Below are 18,421 nucleotides of genomic sequence, written 5' to 3'. Positions count from 1 at the left end.
TGTGGTTTTAAATATGTTAGGAGACACCGTTTTCGGTGTCAACTTTTGAATTTTTTGCTAGGCCAAGCAAAAATGGCAATTTATAAAACCAGGAAACATAAAATTGAACGAGATACAAGTTATAATTTGGAGGCAGTGTTTTTTAATTCAGTGAAATCTAGAATTTTAATTGATTTTCGATATTTTAAAGCCATGAATGATCTTGTGTCTTTTGACCAGATTTGGTGCAATAAGGGGGCTTTGTGTGAGATTATTGATGACAACCTGCTTTTTACATCCCTCCTAGGATAATTTTGTTTTGTCTGTTCTGATTTTATTTTAACAGTGTGTTAATTGACTGGACAATGTTGTACTTTTTGTAATAAATGGATTTTGAAATTCAATTCTCTCTCTCTCTCTCTCTCTCTCTCTCTCTCTCTCTCTCTCTCTCTCTCTCTCTCTCTCTCTCTCTCTCTCTCTCTCTCTCTCTCTCTCTCTCTCTCTCTCTCTCTCTCTCTCTCTCTCTCTCTCTCTCTCTCTCTCTCTCTCTCTCTTCTCTCTCTCTATCCCTCTCTCGAAGAGGATTTATGCTCAAAAGTCATCAGTTGGTAACTCAACCTCACAGTGAAAGCCATGCCAAATTCTGTTAATTAATTCTATTTTGCAACTTATTTATTGTTTGCTGAATATTTGTTTGTTTTTAGTTGTCTATGGACCTAATTATTAGCCTACTGTTTAATTTTAATGAGAAAAAAGCACGTCTTTAATAATAATATTATTCTCGTTTTTACTGTGGCTCTTTTGGAAAGTGCATTAACCAAAAAAAAAAATAATGGCTCTTTGGTCAAAAAAAGGTTCCCGACCCCTGATTTAGAAGATGCCGCTGCGGTGAGTTAGAGAAAGGGACATTTATGTGTCTATAGGCTATATTCTTTGTAAAATAAATAGGGCCTATGTTGTAAATTCAAATCAGAGCGTTTTCCGTGTCTAGTCTATAAGGTAACAATATAATAAGATAACATTGTTTGAAATGAGTTTGGCTAAAACAAAATTTGTTTCGTCTACATTACTACGAAGGCTAGTCTACTTATACTATATTGACTGGGTTAAATAGAACTGCATTGCATTACTAAAAAGAGACTAAAATACTATTTTCATTGACTAAAATTAGACTAAATGTCATTAGTTTTCGTCGACTAAAACTAGACTAAAATGCTCAGACTTTTCGTCGACTAAAACTAGACTAGACTAAAAAGAGTATGAATGTGACTAAAACTAATAAAAACTAAAATGACAGCTTGACACAAAGACTAGACTAAAACTAAAATTAAAACAGGCCGCCAAAAACAACTATACTCACCACAAACAAAACCGCTCCAGAGTTCGTTTGAAAGCGCACCGAAACCACCTCGGGTACGCTTGTTTGGTCCGCTTTTGGTGCGCACCCGAGTGCGATTGCGGCATTCACACCTGCCCAAACGAACCACACCAAGGGGGACAACGAACTCTAGTGCGATTCAACTAAATGAGGCAGGTGTGAAAGCACCCTTATTCTAAATACTCAAACTATAAACTCTTTATCTTAGTACTCCGTGATCATTTTAATATTTGTAACACATAAATATCGATACTGTGTGGTTGAAAAGACTGAAAGTAAAGCTGTTTCATATATATTGACAACTGCTCTTTCTGCATCAGCGACAGCGCAAACAGATTTGAATGTTCCGATGTGAAGTTTTGTCATTTAGGAACCAGATTGCGTGGGTGTTTGAATCGAGATCTTTGAATCGATTAATCGTGCAGCTCTACTGTCTTTATACTCCCTCTCTGTGTTGACGCAAAAAGTATATGAGTAGTGCGAGGGCTTTTCAGTGCATAAATTACTATTTTAATATTAATGAGAACATTCATATTCTATTAAAGCATAAGCTTCCAGCACTTCGCGCACACATCGCACCAGAACCGTTTTCGGAACCGAAACTTAGGAATTTCACACGGTTCCGGTATTTTTAAAAAACACTAACGGTTCTGGATAAGAACCGATTCTCAGTTACCAACCGTATCTATCACCACATCATCTATTATCTGATTTGTTTGTCTTTCTGTTTCTCTTACACTGTTTCTTTAGTTCAAGTTGTGCATTTGCACGATTTTTCGCAGATGTTGGTTGTAATTCTAACTTTATTTTGTGTTTACTGTATGTCTGATTCATTTGAAATTAACCCGTTAACAAAGGCTCTTGTCTTTACATGTGTTCATTGACTGCTGACACAGCTCAAACAGGACAATCCTCAACATTATTGACTAAGATTGGATGAAACAATTATATTCTTTTACACAAATAGCATTTTTACTTAATTCCAGTAGAGATTAATGCTAGCATGTTGCAAAGCTAACAATAAAGCATAAAAGTCGATAGCACACACACATATTAGGTAAATTGGCCCATTTTTGATTGCACATTTAATTAAACATATTTATAATCAACATTTCTTAGAAATATTGGGGATTATTTTCAACGAGCATATTGCATTGGATTCTAGGATAGCATTCTACATGAAAAATATGTGAAATCCCACCTTTGACGTCAATAGTGTGCCCATGATGCATTAAAATACTGTCAAGCTAGACAGCTCACTAGATTTTGAAAGCTTATATATGCTTCCTCTTATCTCCAGATAAAATAAATATTTTTGGTGGGTTTAGCCATGTTGATAAATACGGTGGGATTTTAGAATTAAAAAAAAAACTCTGCAAATGATTTAACCTACACCATCATTTGAATTCTGGACATATACCACAACACAGGGCAGTAGCTTGCTGCTAACTGCTAACAAATGATCATACGGGTCAAGTAGATGACTCCCATCAAGGTTAAAACACATTTACTCCACAAATCATACTCTTGTTTTCTCAAAAGCATTCAGCGAATCTCTACACGCTCGGCATACGCCAGGCTCCGCGCGGCTGCTTAGACTAAGGACACAGGGGTGGGCCATTAAAATGGAACCAGATGGTTTAGGCCACAGCAGGCATTAGCTCAGTTTAATTTCTCGTTGCGAGTGTTGAGTAATGTCGATTATGTATCTGTTTGATTTAGACCCCTAGCTAGAGAGGCAGATCAATGGGCTCCACTAATTATGCAATTATATAGCTGCTTTATACAATCATAATGGGGGCAGGCAGACAGAATCAAAATGAGAGAGTCTATTACAGCCAAAGCGGGACAGAGGACAAAACAGAGAGATGAGGAACGCTGAATGACAGTCGCTTAGTGCAAGATTAATCATTACGGCAAAGATGATTCGAAGACCGGTCTTTACCCAAAAATAAAAATTCGGTCATCATCTACTTACTATCCTGTCATTCCAAACCCATAAGACTTTCCGTTAATCTTCGGAACACAAATATACTTTTATTATTCACTCATCATTTTGTCCAAATATTGAAAGTATATGTAATTTTAATGCTTCAAAAAGTTATAAAGACATTGCAAAAGAAATCCACATGAATTGTGCAGTCTTTCATTAGAGAAACGATAACTTTATATGATATTATATGATATGAATAAAGCTCATCGTATATGATCAATGGAAGCTCATATGTGCTTGCTTGATACACAATAACCAGTGAGGTTTGTTTCTCGTGCATCAAGCATGTTCTGTATCTTTGAGCTTCCATTGGTTACCTTCCAAAAAAATGATGAAAGAATATTACAAATACTTTAATTTGCATAATAAAGATTAATGAAAGTCAGTGGGTTTGGAACGTCATGGCGGTGAGTAAACAATGACAATTTTCATTTTTGTGTGAACTAACTGTTTCAGAGAGAACTCAATAATTTGTATTTTCTGGATTGGATGTGATCCTGTTTCTTCATAATAGCCCATGTTTACTTGAAGCCAATAAAGAAATCCAAGTGTTACAATTGTTTTTCTTTTGTCAGAGCTTTACTACTAGAGTGGTTCTGAAAGCACTAGATTTCTGTGATGGAAGCAAGTGGTCGATGGACGGAGAAGCCTGAGGGAGAGAAAGGCTTTGCCTTTGTAAATAAATTACCTGTATCATTGATTCATTTATAGATTAATTCAGTATGAGCTGCATCAGCTGTGACGTTCTGACTTTGATTGATGAGTTGTAGAAACTTCGTTGGGGGAAAAAAAATATATAAAGGGAAAACAAATTCTGGACCAACTCTGTATTAAAAAATTCAATTTCTGGTCTGTCCTTGAAAATCAAGTAATAGCTAATGTTCCAGACAGGAACTAAGGACCCCGTTTTCCGCGAATCAGCCCAACTAAGTGCTTCTGACACTTTAACGAAGATCAAATAATCAGCCAATGATGGCCAAAGCAGTGCTCTTTGCTTTCTTTAATTGACTGTGGCAGGGCCAAAGTCTTTACATACATTCATGAATTCACTGAAGGTGAGTCATAGGTGGTGGTGGTGGTGGTGGTGGTGGTGGTGGTGGTGGTGGTGGTGGTGGTGGGGGGGGGGGGTGTAATCATGTTAAAATGGTGAGGCTTCTCTTCATAACGTTAATACAAAGGCACAAATATATTAAATATTGCTATATATTGTACAATTAATTTCCATAAATATCTATTACATAAGTTTTACTTACTTAGTCCTCAAATATTTGTGTTTATTGTTAAAAAATATATCTTAATTTATTTATAGATATTTTTTAATATTATAAATATATGACATTTGAAGGTTTAAAATAAATATTTTCAATTCGAAAAATATATTTCATTAAGCCATGCTGTTTACAATATAAATTTAGCATATTTTAAATATATTATATATAGGAACACTGTATATGTTAATATAATACGCTTACTTTATATGATGAGGAACGTGTTAAGCCTCTTTCACTCAATCATCTGTCTGAGACTCTTTCTCTTCTAGAATGGGGCCGCAGGTGTTTTTGAATTTGAAGTGTTGTTTTGAAGTGTTTGTCCCCTCCAAAGAGTGTGCATTCAATGACTAAACCCCAGTGTAGATGTCACACTGTTTGCAGCGTGATCAGTTCTGTTGATTAAACTACCATATTATTTTACACTTTGCTTCCAAATAGTTATGTTATGTCTTTGTATAACACTACCTGCATTGATTGTAAAAACAATGCAACAAACTTTTAAAGTCCCATTATCTACGATTTTTGGATTACAAGAACCATGTCTTTATCGACAGAAAATGAATCATTGTCATATAGCTCAATTTTATTGTTTGAATCTTTTGTTTTCTTGATTTACCGCAAGTAACATTTTTGTACCATGCCTCAGAGACAACACTATTTTGTCTTTGTACTTTAATCGTTAATCTTGCTATAAAAATAACAACGTAAAATATCATAGGCTCTCGGCCCTGTCCTGTTTCATACCACAGTAATGTTGATAAAACTTGAATATTAGCTCATCCATGAACATGATTTCTGCCTGAGTCCTGTCGGATTGCTTTCCATCGGCTGTGGAGGTGAAGATGACAACTCCCATGATTCCACGCTCATTCAAGCTACTCTTTTTTTTTAAACTTACATACTGTGCATTTAATAAAAATAAATGAGTGAAAACGAGAAAGAACAATATTTGCTATTTTAAAATTCATTATTGAAACAAACAGAGAGGTAGAGGTTCCTCATTACCTTTCAACTCATTTCCTTCCGACAGATCTGTTTACCTTTGCTGGACTGACATGAACGATAACGAGCTAAAATGATGGTGTGAAAAATGGGCAGAGCATCAATCAATACGAGAGCAGAGACATTGTGCCATAATTTCCAGCTAAATTACTCTACCCGCTTGCTAGGCGGTGAACTGCGCTTTGTTATGTTATGAATCAAAGCCAGATGAGATGAATGACTGTGAGCGCTGAGTTAATGTTCCTGTGTGAGAGTGATGAGGGTGATGCTGATGCCTCCATATAGCTGCAATGCAGGAACATGAACAAAATTGTAATGAAAGAAATGATCAACACTCTAGTTTAAATATGCCACAACATCTACATAACTGAGATACATTGCTTTTGTTGACTTAGCAGGACAGATATAACTGCTGTTTTGATCATCTTGCATAGCATGACTATGTTGCAGCCAGAGTAATGCTTGAAGTTTGAAAAATGTTTCATAATTTACCCTCATGTCTTTCCAAATGACAAGATTGGGAGTGAATAACAATGTACATTTCTGTCTGTTTCTCACACAAAGGTATTGTATGATTACAGAAGACTTGGAATGTAGTAAAGTTTTATCGCACTTTTGTAGTCAGCCAATGACAACAAATATTATTTTTGGGGGGGGCAAGGTTGATGGGGCATGTGGCACACTTGTTTATTGATTGGATGGAGGCAGATCAAGTTATGACATTTTGATTCAAAATAATTGTTTAGGTCAAACAACTTTTTTGACTTATGTTTATGGATGAATTGTTCACAAGATCATTAGCATGCAGGGTGTCTCTTCCTTTCTTGTCGACTTTAAAGGGGCTATATGTAAACATGTTCATGTATTAATCGCTTTTTTATTTCCAATGTGTGAACAGTTTGTAACAAAACCTAAAAAAAGGAGAGAGAGAGAGAGAGAGAGAGAGAGAGAGAGAGAGAGAGAGAGAGAGAGAGAGAGAGAGAGAGAGAGAGAGAGAGAGATCTTCCCTGACTTCCTAGGTTGTCTATAAAAGCCTGTAGACGGATCTTTATGAGAAGGACTCGGGATGTTTTTTTGCCGGGAATATCAAAAGTATTTGACGGTTACGCTTGCTCCCGAGAGCCTCTTTACCCTTCTATGACACATGAAACAAATGCTTATACAATCTATAGTCTCACATAGCCAGATCTATAAAGTCTATAGTCTCAAATATAGGCCTACTTTATAATCAAACTATCATAACAGTGTAATTTTAATTTACCTCATCTGTTGACATGTCAAACATATCCACATCGCTATGATCAGATGCTTTCTTAACTGCTGCTTTCTCACAGCTGTTATTTATGTTGTGGGTTTATTTTGTTATTGTGAAGTAGGCATACAAATATTAATCAAAACATCGCTCTCAGCAGTGTGGGAATGAAAAAGAACTTTGTTGTAAGTATATTTGGGCCTTGAATCACATTCAGTCTTTTGTACATTACATTATACAACATGAGAACGAGCAATAAGTAGCGCGCTGCAGTTCACTTAGCAACCACCGGTAGGGTTATTAACAAGGATCTCTGAATTTCCAATTTAGCTCCTTTAATAATAAATTAATATAAACAAATAAACAAACAACTTCAGCTAGCTTTCGCTGTGGCTTTCAGCTAGCACATTATGTGTGCATAATGGATTTGAATTAACCGTTTGTGGCTAAGATTACAGCTTTCTGAGGTTTGAGCATGGAGACACTTTCATATCTGCACAGCCCAAAGCAGCTGATTAGAGGAGACAGCTCAATAAAGCTCAAACCAAATCAGACTGCTTGATTAATCTACCCGCTGATAAACGTCTTCCTCTTTTTGCATTAAACCATCCGTTTGTATGAGGAATAGACATCACAATCCAGACACATATCCACAAAGATTTAATCACCCTCATTCTGACTTAATTCAGAAATGTAGAATTGCCCCAAAAACTATTTAAAAACCTTCAGACCCACTTAAAAAAGGCTGATTGGTTATTTCATTAGATATAAAATATAAAGCAGGTCATCTGAGCTTTAATCCTGCAGACAATTTTCACATAACTTTACTTTTCTGAGCCATTTTTGCTAATAATTGAATTGCTGTTTTGGTGATTTTTCCCTTGTGAAAACAGAAGAGTGTGTATTTGCATGTAAGGTGCACTTGTTGTGTACTTCAAACCTTAAATGTATATTTAAAAAAAAAACTGTACTTGCAGATATTATAATATTATTTAAATAAAAGAGTTCCGGTGGAAGGGTGACCTCTGACCCGACATATGAAGTAGGACATATGGCCTAGGCGTAGTGTAAGCTTAGGTGAGAACTGATGAGCATAACGGGTCAGAGGTCACCCTTCCACCGGAACTCGGCTCTCTTGTGTATACAGTTGGTACTCAACCAGAATAACACTTTTACCGCCGCCGTTCCTGCACTTATGCTTTCTTAAAAACTGATTCCACTTGTTATGAAGCAATTATAAAGCATAAGTATAAGATATGGATTCTCAAATGCTTGAAATTCATGACAATGAAAAAAAGGTGGAATTCGTTTTACCTTAAAGAGGAAATTAGTAATGCGCAACGCTGTATTCTGCTGCCTCTCTGAATTGATTATGTGCACAATGAGAATTATAGTACGTTTGTGACTCAATGCTCAGATAATCTCTGCAATCTTATTAGATACTGGACATCTAATGGAAGAATGGCGCTAGAGGAAATCAAATGTCTGCTGATGAGAGCACTTACTGCTGATCCACTTAGCGTTCGGGTCATGAACTTTGAAGTCTTTCTTGAAGATTTCTTCCACTGTCACTTTTCCCTTAAAGGCCAGGCTATCGTCCTCACCTATAGGGAGAAAAATAAATCAGAAAAGCCTTTTAGACCTCCAAGTTTATTTATACGCCTCCACCATCTCCTGTTCAGTGCATGACAAAATCTCTCAGTTTTTCAGGTTAACGGGAGGCAAACTGTATCTGCATTGGGCTGAATTGGTTGACAGGCTCTTTTTAGAGGGCAGCCTGGTGATTTTTCCTCTAAAAGAAGTGATAGTCTCTCTTCGCTAATGCAACTGTAGCTCTTGGGTCTGATGTGAAAACCACAGTGTTCTCTTAACGCAGTGCTACAAAAGTTCTGACTGTTCCAGCCTCCAGCAGCGCCTGGGTTCATTATCTCAGCCGAACCGCTGTGCTCGGGGCCAAAAGATCGCCTCCATCAGGCCACCTCTGTTTGACATTACCTCTCATTTGTTCAGCACGCGGTACGAGTGCAGCAACTCTCCACTGGTAGTGGAAAAGCGTTTTAAATCACACGCATTGAGAAGGAATGCACCGGCAGAGCTTTGCATTAAATGACAGCCCCATAAGGTGAGAATGAACACCAGAATGTATTCAGTGTGTTTGACAGAGAAAGCGGGGAAGAATCTATCAACTCACGCACACTTCATCTCGCTCCGACTAATATTACGCTGTCACTTTGACTCGTGTACGTGTGCAGGTTCGAGCGTGGGCTGGGTGCAATTCTCCAGCGCCGCAGAGGAGGGAAAAAAAAGGGAGGACATGGAAGTAAATACAATCAGGCGTCCCTCCAGGCTCTGCTTTAGACCAATTGAATGTTTCATTATTAAAATGGGCTTTGTGCATTTACAGCTGATGCCAGCACTAACCTGATTTATTTAGTCATAATTCCGCACATCAGATATGATCACAGAGTTCTTTCGTCTAGCATATGACTCATTTCATATGCATTGGAGGATGCAGGAAAGGCAATATCTGATTTGTACCATTTTGCTGTCAGGATGAGCAGGATTATACATCCTAAATAGGAAGTCTGTAGAAGAGCAAACATCAGAAAGCCTAAAAAATATACTGTTTGGAACCAACTTAGAAAATATTTCGTCTTAAAGGGCACCTATTGTGCAAAATTCACTTTAACTTGGCGTTTGAACATAAATATGTGTTGCAGTGTGTACACAACCACCCTATAATGATAAAAATCCACCCACATTTTTTTTAAAATACCCATAAATCATAAGCACTGTTTCAGAACAAGCCGTTTTCAGATTCGGGGCAATGTGACGTACTTTTGCACAAGCCCCTCACACGACAGTTGACTGACACTGCAGTTTTAGCGACCGGAAGTAGGGTAGCGATACTTCCAGTCACGCCGCCGCCCGCAACGATAGCCATTCATTCTCAAAATGGACTGTGAACAGCTTGTTTTCTCTCAGTCATTAACATATCTGACAAAATTAAGAATAGCAGATGTTGGCCGTTTTGTTGATAGTTTTCAGGGAGCTGTAAAAAGATTTTAGACAAAGGTTACAAATTCTTGACGTTTGCTTACATAAAAAAAGTTCCATTCATTGAAATGGCATGGCACTTGATGACTAAGCTCAAACTTACTATATAGCTAAACAAAATAAAGAAATAAATTGAAATTATGTCTGATTGTAGGCTATGTTTGAAATCTAGTGGCTTTTGTTAAAATTTAATGTTATTAAATGGTTAGACTAAAAACATGAATGAAGTGAGTGATATTACATGTTTTAAAAAAGCATGATGTTACAAAATCACATTTTACTGTCGGGTACTGTCCTTCTTATGAAAATAAAATATATTTCCCTATATATGCATGATCAATATATTGAATGATTTAACAGTTTAAAATGTACAGAATAATATATTGTGTTAATATATTACAATAAATTTAATAATACATAAGGAATTTTCATATATTTAAAAATGTGAGACAATATATTCACTAATATATCATAATGTATGTCATTTTATATTCAGTAATACACATAATAATATATACAGGGATTAAAGTTATCCTTCACAACGAGAGAGTCTATGAGGGATTTCCGTCAATATCAGGGTCTACACATTTAATAAATGTGCAAGCAAGGGCAGCTGGAACAAGTAAACAGAAGGCCTGGCAAAAGCCCTACACCCAGGTAAATATTTGTTTATTTTTAGTTGTGACGAGTGTTTTGTGTACTTCGCTGTGTATGTTGATGATAATGAAAGGGAGAAAAAGAGAGTTTATGGATAAGACTTTAATGTGAACTTATACGGTGTTTATTCAGCTCTTACAGTGATTCTCTGGAGTAAAACTGACGCTTCATCTTTTGTGTGATGTACAATAAACTTCATTGAACTCATCAGTATATTTTTGGCCATCATTCGGACACGGTCCGCTACATTAGGCTTGTATTAATAGAGGATAAAAGCAAGATGAAAAATAAGCTATAACCGTAATTAAACTAGACTATACCTATTCCCTTTCAAAAACTACAATCGAGTGCATTGGGAATGCTTAGTGCATTGGGAATGTCTTTAATCGTGACCAGCTGTGAATATGTGTGTAACACGTAAATAGAACTGACCCGGAACTATTACAGCCTCGGGTGGTGACGTCATCCGCGCATGCACATGACATATAATTAGATGAGTCACAGCTGCATCGTCAGGACTTTTGTCTTAAGAGTTATCTGTGTATGTGTCCGTCAAACAGCTCTTACCTCTCTCTCAACAAATATTTGTTAGGAGTTAGATTCCAGCTGACAGTGTGCAGAATATTTATTTTTCATCTCTGTCTAACAAGTGAAAAGAGTAAATTAAAAAATATATGAGTGAGCAACAAAGTAAGCGTTGTGTGCCTCCTTGTTCACGACCCATGTCTGAACACATGACACATGCATGCACAGTACATGCATGCACAGTACATGACTACTGCTTTGTTTGTTTGGAGGAGGAGCATGCAGCTCTTACATTGGAGCGGGGCACTTGCGAGCATTGCAAGTTATTTTCAGTCAAAATGCATCGCGCTCACCTTAGTTACTTCCAAATCGCACCCACCATGCCATCATGGGGATCTGGCAGACGAGCAAGAGACGGGTCCGCCCCTATCGTTTGCTTGCTCACCAGATCCACACGTCCCTTCACGTGATCTCGAAACGCCGTCCTGCACTTCTTCGGTTCATGCTTGGGACAATGAATCTCTTGGGTCTGCGGACTTCGAGCAGGCTACCTCAGTGAAATCCCCTCGCCAGGGGATATCATCCAAGGGCCAATCCCCGAAGGCAAATAAGGGTGACATGCCACAGGCTTCGTACCCTCTATATATGGCTCAGACCCCAATTTCTCGCCTTGGGTCCCACGCTAGTGGCGCCTTGTCGCAGACTGCTAGCGACAGATGCCTCCCTGTTGGGCTGAGGAGCGGTCTTAAGTGGTTGTCCATCCCAAGGCGAATGGGAGGGTAATCGCTTGATTGGCACATCAACTGCCTGGAGTTGATGGCTGTATTTCTGGCCCTGAAATACTTTCTCCCTCAGTTGCGGATGGAAATACAGTGGCACTCTCTTACATAAATCACCAGGGTGGTCTGCGCTCACACAATTCGAACAGAACTGCGAAGGAGATTTTTCTCTGGGCCCAGGACAAGTTCCTGTCGCTTAAGGCAGTATACATTCCTGGACACCTGAATGTGGGAGCCGATTTACTGTCCAGACAGCAGCTGCCGACGGGAGAATGGAAAATCCACCCCGAGGTAGTGAAACAGATCTGGTCCAGATTTTACGAAGCAAAGGTGGACCTCTTCGCCTGGGTCTGGACGCGATGGCACACACATGACTCAAAATACGCCTATATGCGTTTCCCTCGTTTTTTCTGCTCCCGGGAGTTCTAGCCAGAGTTTGCAAACAAGGGTTTTGCCTCTTACTGATAGCGCCACATTGGCCGAACATCTCTCCTCAACGGCTCGCCATGGGCGATACCGGAGAGGAGGGACCTTCTGTGTCAAGCGCAGGGCATGATATTTCATCCCCTGTCCGACCTGTGGAACCTTCATGTTTGGCCTCTGATGGGTACCAACTGAGGGACACTGGGCTTTCACCTGACCATTCTAAGTGCTAGGGCTTCCTCCACTAGAAATAATTATGCCAACAAATGGGGTGTTTTTGAAAGGTGGTGTACTGTACGTAATGCAGATCCAGTCAACTGGCAGATTGCTTCCTGCAGGAAAAATTATCAACAGGTACATGCCCTGCCACTCTCAGGGTTTATGTGGCCACTCTTTCGGATTGCCACGCCTTGGTTGACGGGGTGCCACTCGGGAGACATCCTGTGCTCGCTCGTTTCATTCGTGGGGCAAGGCGACTGAAGCCTCCTGTAAGAACCAGGATCCCTTCATGGGACTTAGCTATAGTCTTCGAGGGTCTGTTTGAGACCCCCTTTGAACCTCTAGAGTCAGCGTCTGACAAACATCTTACCCTAAAGATGTTTTTTTTTTCTTATGGCTATCACCATAAGGGGTCCAGACACCTCCAAGTGCGGCGGAATGGGTATTCTCGTTCCCAATGCACTAAGCAGCGCAGCATCGATTGTGGCCTTTGAAAGGGAATGTCCCGGGTTACTTGATTGTAACCCTGCTCCCTGAAAAAGCGGAACGAGATGCTGTGCTGCATTGACGTGCTGCAGATGTACCAGGACTGCTCTTCAGACAATATATCCAGACGATGCAGCTGTGGCTCATCTAATTATAGCCTTGTGTCGCATGCACACGCAGATGACGTCACCACCCGAGGCTATAATAGTTCCGGGTCAATTCTATTGACGCGTTACACACATATTCACAGCTGGTTACGATTAAAGACATTCCCAATGCGCTAAGCAGCGCAGCATCTTGTTCTGCTTTTTCAGGGAATCAAGTAACAGTTTTCAGTTACAATCAAGTAACCCGGGAAGTTCTATTTCTGTACAGCATATATTATCTTGCTCTGTGGGCATTATTGTCTGACTCTGGGTCGAAATGAACACCTCTACTGAGAGTGTCTGTTCTGATATTATCAGATGAGATTGTTCTGAATGAGCGCAAGCTTGTGAGGCTCCGTGCCGGCAGCAGCAGCTCATTTGCATTTAAAGGGATACACAATAAAACGGTGCGTTTTTCTGAGCCCCAAAAAGTGACAATTTAAACATGCTGTAAAACAATTATCTGATGGGTATTTTGAGCTAAAACTTCGCATACACACTCTGGGGACATCAGAGACGTATTTTACACCTTGTGAAAAGGGGCATAATAGGTGCCCTTTAAATTGCCTTGTGGACTATAGTCTGGTCCACTCTCTGGGCTATTCAGCCACCCATTTGGAAGGAAGGGGCTGTTGGATTGATTTGTCAAGCAACCAACCATAGTCATTTTTTCTTTGTCATTTTTAAGAGTGGATAAATGTGCATTTGGACATAATTGAGAGTAGAATGTACAGTTGTGTTTGAGGATATCTAATTTATTGGCTATACTGTCTTTGCAACAGTTTTCCCACATGACCAATGATTTGCATTGGATTTTCCAATTGTTCAATATTAATGGATTCAACTTTAATAAATATAAACACAACACTCAAACAAGCTATTTCTAGACAAATTGTTTTAGAGCTGAGCAAACTAGAAGTATTTAAAAGAAAAATCACAGATATTTCCAGATTTTCCATGGTCATGGGAACCTAATAGTCTCAACAAAGATTTAAAGCCATAAGCCTAGCACACTTTAGATAATCCAGTGTCTAACTCTAAGAAGCAGTTGGAGCTGCAGCAGAAGGTAGTGAGTTGCTCCCAAGATAAAAGGGTCATATTATAAAAAAAAATAAAAAAACGAGAGAAATAGTTTATATTTAAATATACTATATATTTACAACAGTAAAACAATACAATTATATAATAAAGATGGCGCCTGCATGACTGTGCGACTGGACAGTCTCTCCCTGCAATTTCTACACTGTCCTATTTAATAAAAGGCATGACTTTGTTTCCTAGTGGGCTGATAAAACCTGTATCAGAAATTGCACAAAAGCTAGGCAATCTGATAGAAGCCAACTTTTTTTGTGCAATATGCATGACGTTGTCCATGAGCGGTCCGTGAAGCCTGAGGCTGATACTAGGAAACATTTAAACGTGAGCAGAAAAATTAACTTAAAAAGTGGATAAACATACATACTACATAAACAGCAATATATTAGGCAAACAAGATGTAATAATCCCTGCCAATGTGTTCAGTCAAGTGAGATTCAAAGAGTGACAACAAAAGAAATGTCTTGGGAGTGTATTCAAGTTTTATACCCTGCTGGTGTGTCTATGTTAGAGCTGACAGCTGAGGGCTGATTTTCTTGCATGGTGCAAAGAGGAGAAATGAGCCCAGCTGGAAGCTTCTCCGCCTGGCTGCTTGCTATAGAGAGACTGCAGCGTGCTGGACTGTGCACTGTTAAAGCTGAGCTGCCCACCATTGCAGATAGATAAATATTCATCACCGTAAACACACATTTACTAAGTGCACTGATGCAAAAACACAACAAAACAAAGCTCAGTAAAGTTCAGTCATACAGTCAGATTTATTAGCACTTTATTTATTAACAAGATTTTCTGAAAATGTAAGTGATAGTTATAGTAGTGATAGTTATAGTACTCTATAGTTATCCAAATCAAAGCAGATATTATTTAAATGATTTAAATTAGTCACTTCTTGGGAGCAGTATGCTAGCTGGAGCCGTTTACCTCCAGTCTTTGTGCTATGCTAGGCTAGCGGTGGGTGTGTCAGACAGTTACGGCACGCACGGAGATGAAAAGGTTATGTATGGACTTATCTAACTCAGGGGGATACGGTGAATAAGCTAAAGTCCCAAAAAGTCGTCATATTCCTTTAAAAAGTCGCTGGGAGCCGTCATAGGTAGGAAGCGCATTGTGTGGTTTTTACACACTCTAATTGGGAGCACTGAAGCCATATTGGGCAGGCAGTGAATCGGTGTGCAAACACTCACACAAGAGTGAAGATACAGCAGAAGGGGCATGTCAAATGTAAAATCGTGAGCCTGACTCTCCATTTCTTCCGCTCCAGATAGGGGTACCCAGAAATGAAAGCTTTAGCGTAAGTTCTGCCAGGAAAACTTAATCAGCGCGTCACACAATACTTCACTTCTAACCAATCATGTGCTAACAGTCACAGTATAAAAGATTGGTACTTAATTTTGTCTGAGTTCACAGATGATAACACTGACAATTACCTCCATCCTCCCCAACCACCACCAAGATGGTACCTTCCCCTTCATCCTCCCCACCACCACCAGGATGGTCCCTTCCTTTACATCCAGGGGGGTCGGCTGCGCCCCTGCCTCCGTCTTCAGGCAGGATATGCAGATTCCGCTATCCTCGCATTGCTCTATAAGGACGGGGCCTACGCCAAATAACTTTATAAATTTATGCTTGCTGGGCTGTTAATAAATATACGCTTGTTATATCAATTTATCTCCCGAGTCTTTCTGGTAGAACTTAGTGATTCAGGCAGTATTTTAACCTTTAGTTAAATGTGATTGTTATTTTTATTTATTATGTATATCACATTCAAATCCAGACTAAAAAACACATCTGTTTAGCTGTGCATTTACTGAATGAGCACTGTGCTACGTTTGACTGATTGCACTGTATTTTATGTATCCTCCTTTTTTCTAAATTTTAATTATCAATTTGTATTCTCAACTTGTATTGTTATTTTTATTTCTTATGTATGCTATTTTTAATTCCTATGCATCTGTTGTAATTATTTTGATTATTTTATTATTTCTATGTAAATCACTTTTCTATGTAAAACTTGCCTTGCCTTGTCATTTATCTATAATTATATAATATTATATATGAGAAAATAAATAGGCCTAATATAAAATAAACGTTTATTTTAAATGTACAGCTTTTTAACGGGGCAACCAGATATGATAGATACGACAAAACAAGATAGGCTTTTAATAATATATCCATGCACAAAACTATCATAATATAAAACAGAGTGACACAAATTGCTTATGCACATGTGTATCCTGGGTGCAAAACGATGTGGTTAAAGCAACATGGAGTCATTGCGCTTTGTGCTCCGTATTCAGAAGTTCAGGGCACAAATGGAAGAGATGTTGTGCGCATAAATCCTTATGTATATACACAGCTTTTTATTGTTAATTTTCTTCACAGTTCAGTTCAAATTCAATTCCTGTGAATTTAAAGTCTGTTGTGATCTAACAGACACCAGGTATAGTGAATATAAATTTTTCTATTTTGTGTGCACAAAAACTTTCATGGTGCTTTATAATATGTTTTTGCCTTTTGTGGAGCTTAACAATAACCACCATGAGTTCACACAGTATCAGATTTGGATAGGTCCCGTCTGACTGACCCGATTCGTCAACAATTCCAGTATTGGAGCCGATACTGATACTGAATATCGGATCTATGCATGCTTAGTGTATAGTATACTATTTAACAGACATCCTGCATCTGGGGAGATTTGTGATTAGCTTTCTGTAAAAGTGGTGTTAATGTGTGAAAATAATTTTATGGATGCCTTTGCATAATATTAGAGTGGTGAAGAACCTCTCCCAGAAATTCACTGCCAAGAAAATGGCGAAAATAAGAACCATGTAACTGAACAAATAAGAAAATGAGGACAATCACAGGCATTAATTAAAGAGCAGCAAGAACATTCATTAGCTGCATAAATGGGAGATGATCTCCACTTCAAAGTGAGAATGGCTGAATGAAAGGAACTTTTGTTATTTAAGAAGATTACAGTGTTATCTGTAAGACTGTAAGTATAACGTACTGCTGATTTCATATGCACTGCTCTTTGTTTGACAGACATGTGGATTTTTCTTGTCAGCCCTTCGGCCCAAAGTTAATGAAACGATTACAGGGAAATGAATACCTTCCGGTTCAGTGTATGATTCATTATTTTTCTTAATATATGCTGCTGCTTCGTTGTTGTGGGGCAGAATAAGAGAGTGTTATTTTCATCATTTGCTGGTGTGAAAATGCAACGTGAATGCTGAGGAAGGAACATTATTAAAGGCCATGTGTATTTTTGATGCATTGACAATGTTTTCATTGAATCTTGTGCTTTAAAAGATGTGCACACAGGATTGTCTATGTACTCTGACTTTGTTGGTATTCATGAGAGAGGCCGGTGTAAATGACTCAATTCACTGCTGTCAGCTTAGATATCAGCAACATTTAAAAGGCGTTTAAAATAACTTTTTTGGGGGGAGAATTACTCTGGCAATCGCACAGAAAAAATCCTGGACAGTCCGAAGGTGACTTAGCTGATCTTTAAGCAGAAGGAAAGTGAAATTTCTGTAACAACAGGACAGAGAAGCGAAAATAACTCTGGGAAGGTTATCTGACAGACCCCCCACTATGGTGCCACGGAGCGCAGTGGTTCCTGAGAGATTTGTGCGAAAAAGGAGTCCTTCCTGGAGAAATAAGAGTTTCCATCACAAACCCTCTGAGGAATGAGAAACTCCTCTGACATGTCCAATTAGCTGTCATTGTGTCAGTCAAGCGCCAGTCTTCAGTGAGAAGTGTTTTCTCTAAAAAATAATAATAAAGCTGAGATAAAAGAAGACCTGACCCAGTTTTCCAGTTAAAGCACTGATCGAGCCCCATCATATCAACCAATCCGTTACATGAAAGAGAGGACATGTCACAGTGAGACACGAGCAGAGATTGAGAAAAAAACGCTCGGGCAAGAGGAAATCCAGAGGAACATCCTTGATGGAGTGTGGTGGGGTGTCAGGAGTGTTTTGTACCTGGCAGTGTGGATAACACTGAACTGTTCATCAGCGGGGCAGAGGGGAGGAGGATGAACTGACAGGGGCTCTATTACTAAGACCTCCTCCTGGGACTCCTGGGAAGAGCAATGTTTTTAAAGTCGAAATTTTCTTTAGAAAAAAAAAAAGGTTCTGTAAATTGTAGG

The 18,421-nt window shown here is 38.8% G+C and overlaps 1 protein-coding gene across 3 annotated transcripts in view; it reads right to left on the bottom strand.

Moving 5' to 3' along the window:
• The window catches only part of dpp6a (dipeptidyl-peptidase 6a), a 430,900-nt gene that overhangs the window by 101,816 nt on the left and 310,663 nt on the right, over positions 1–18,421 (bottom strand). For all 3 annotated transcript variants that reach the window (XM_079602703.1, XM_079602704.1, XM_079602702.1), the window contains one exon: positions 8,381–8,479. In XM_079602703.1, coding sequence (XP_079458829.1) covers positions 8,381–8,479 — 99 coding nt within the window. The remainder of the gene's footprint in view (positions 1–8,380; positions 8,480–18,421) is intronic.

Source organism: Phoxinus phoxinus (assembly GCF_949152265.1).
Source record: "Phoxinus phoxinus genome assembly, chromosome: 24".
NCBI lineage: Eukaryota > Metazoa > Chordata > Actinopteri > Cypriniformes > Leuciscidae > Phoxinus > Phoxinus phoxinus.
This window is presented reverse-complemented; position numbering and strand designations above follow the sequence as displayed.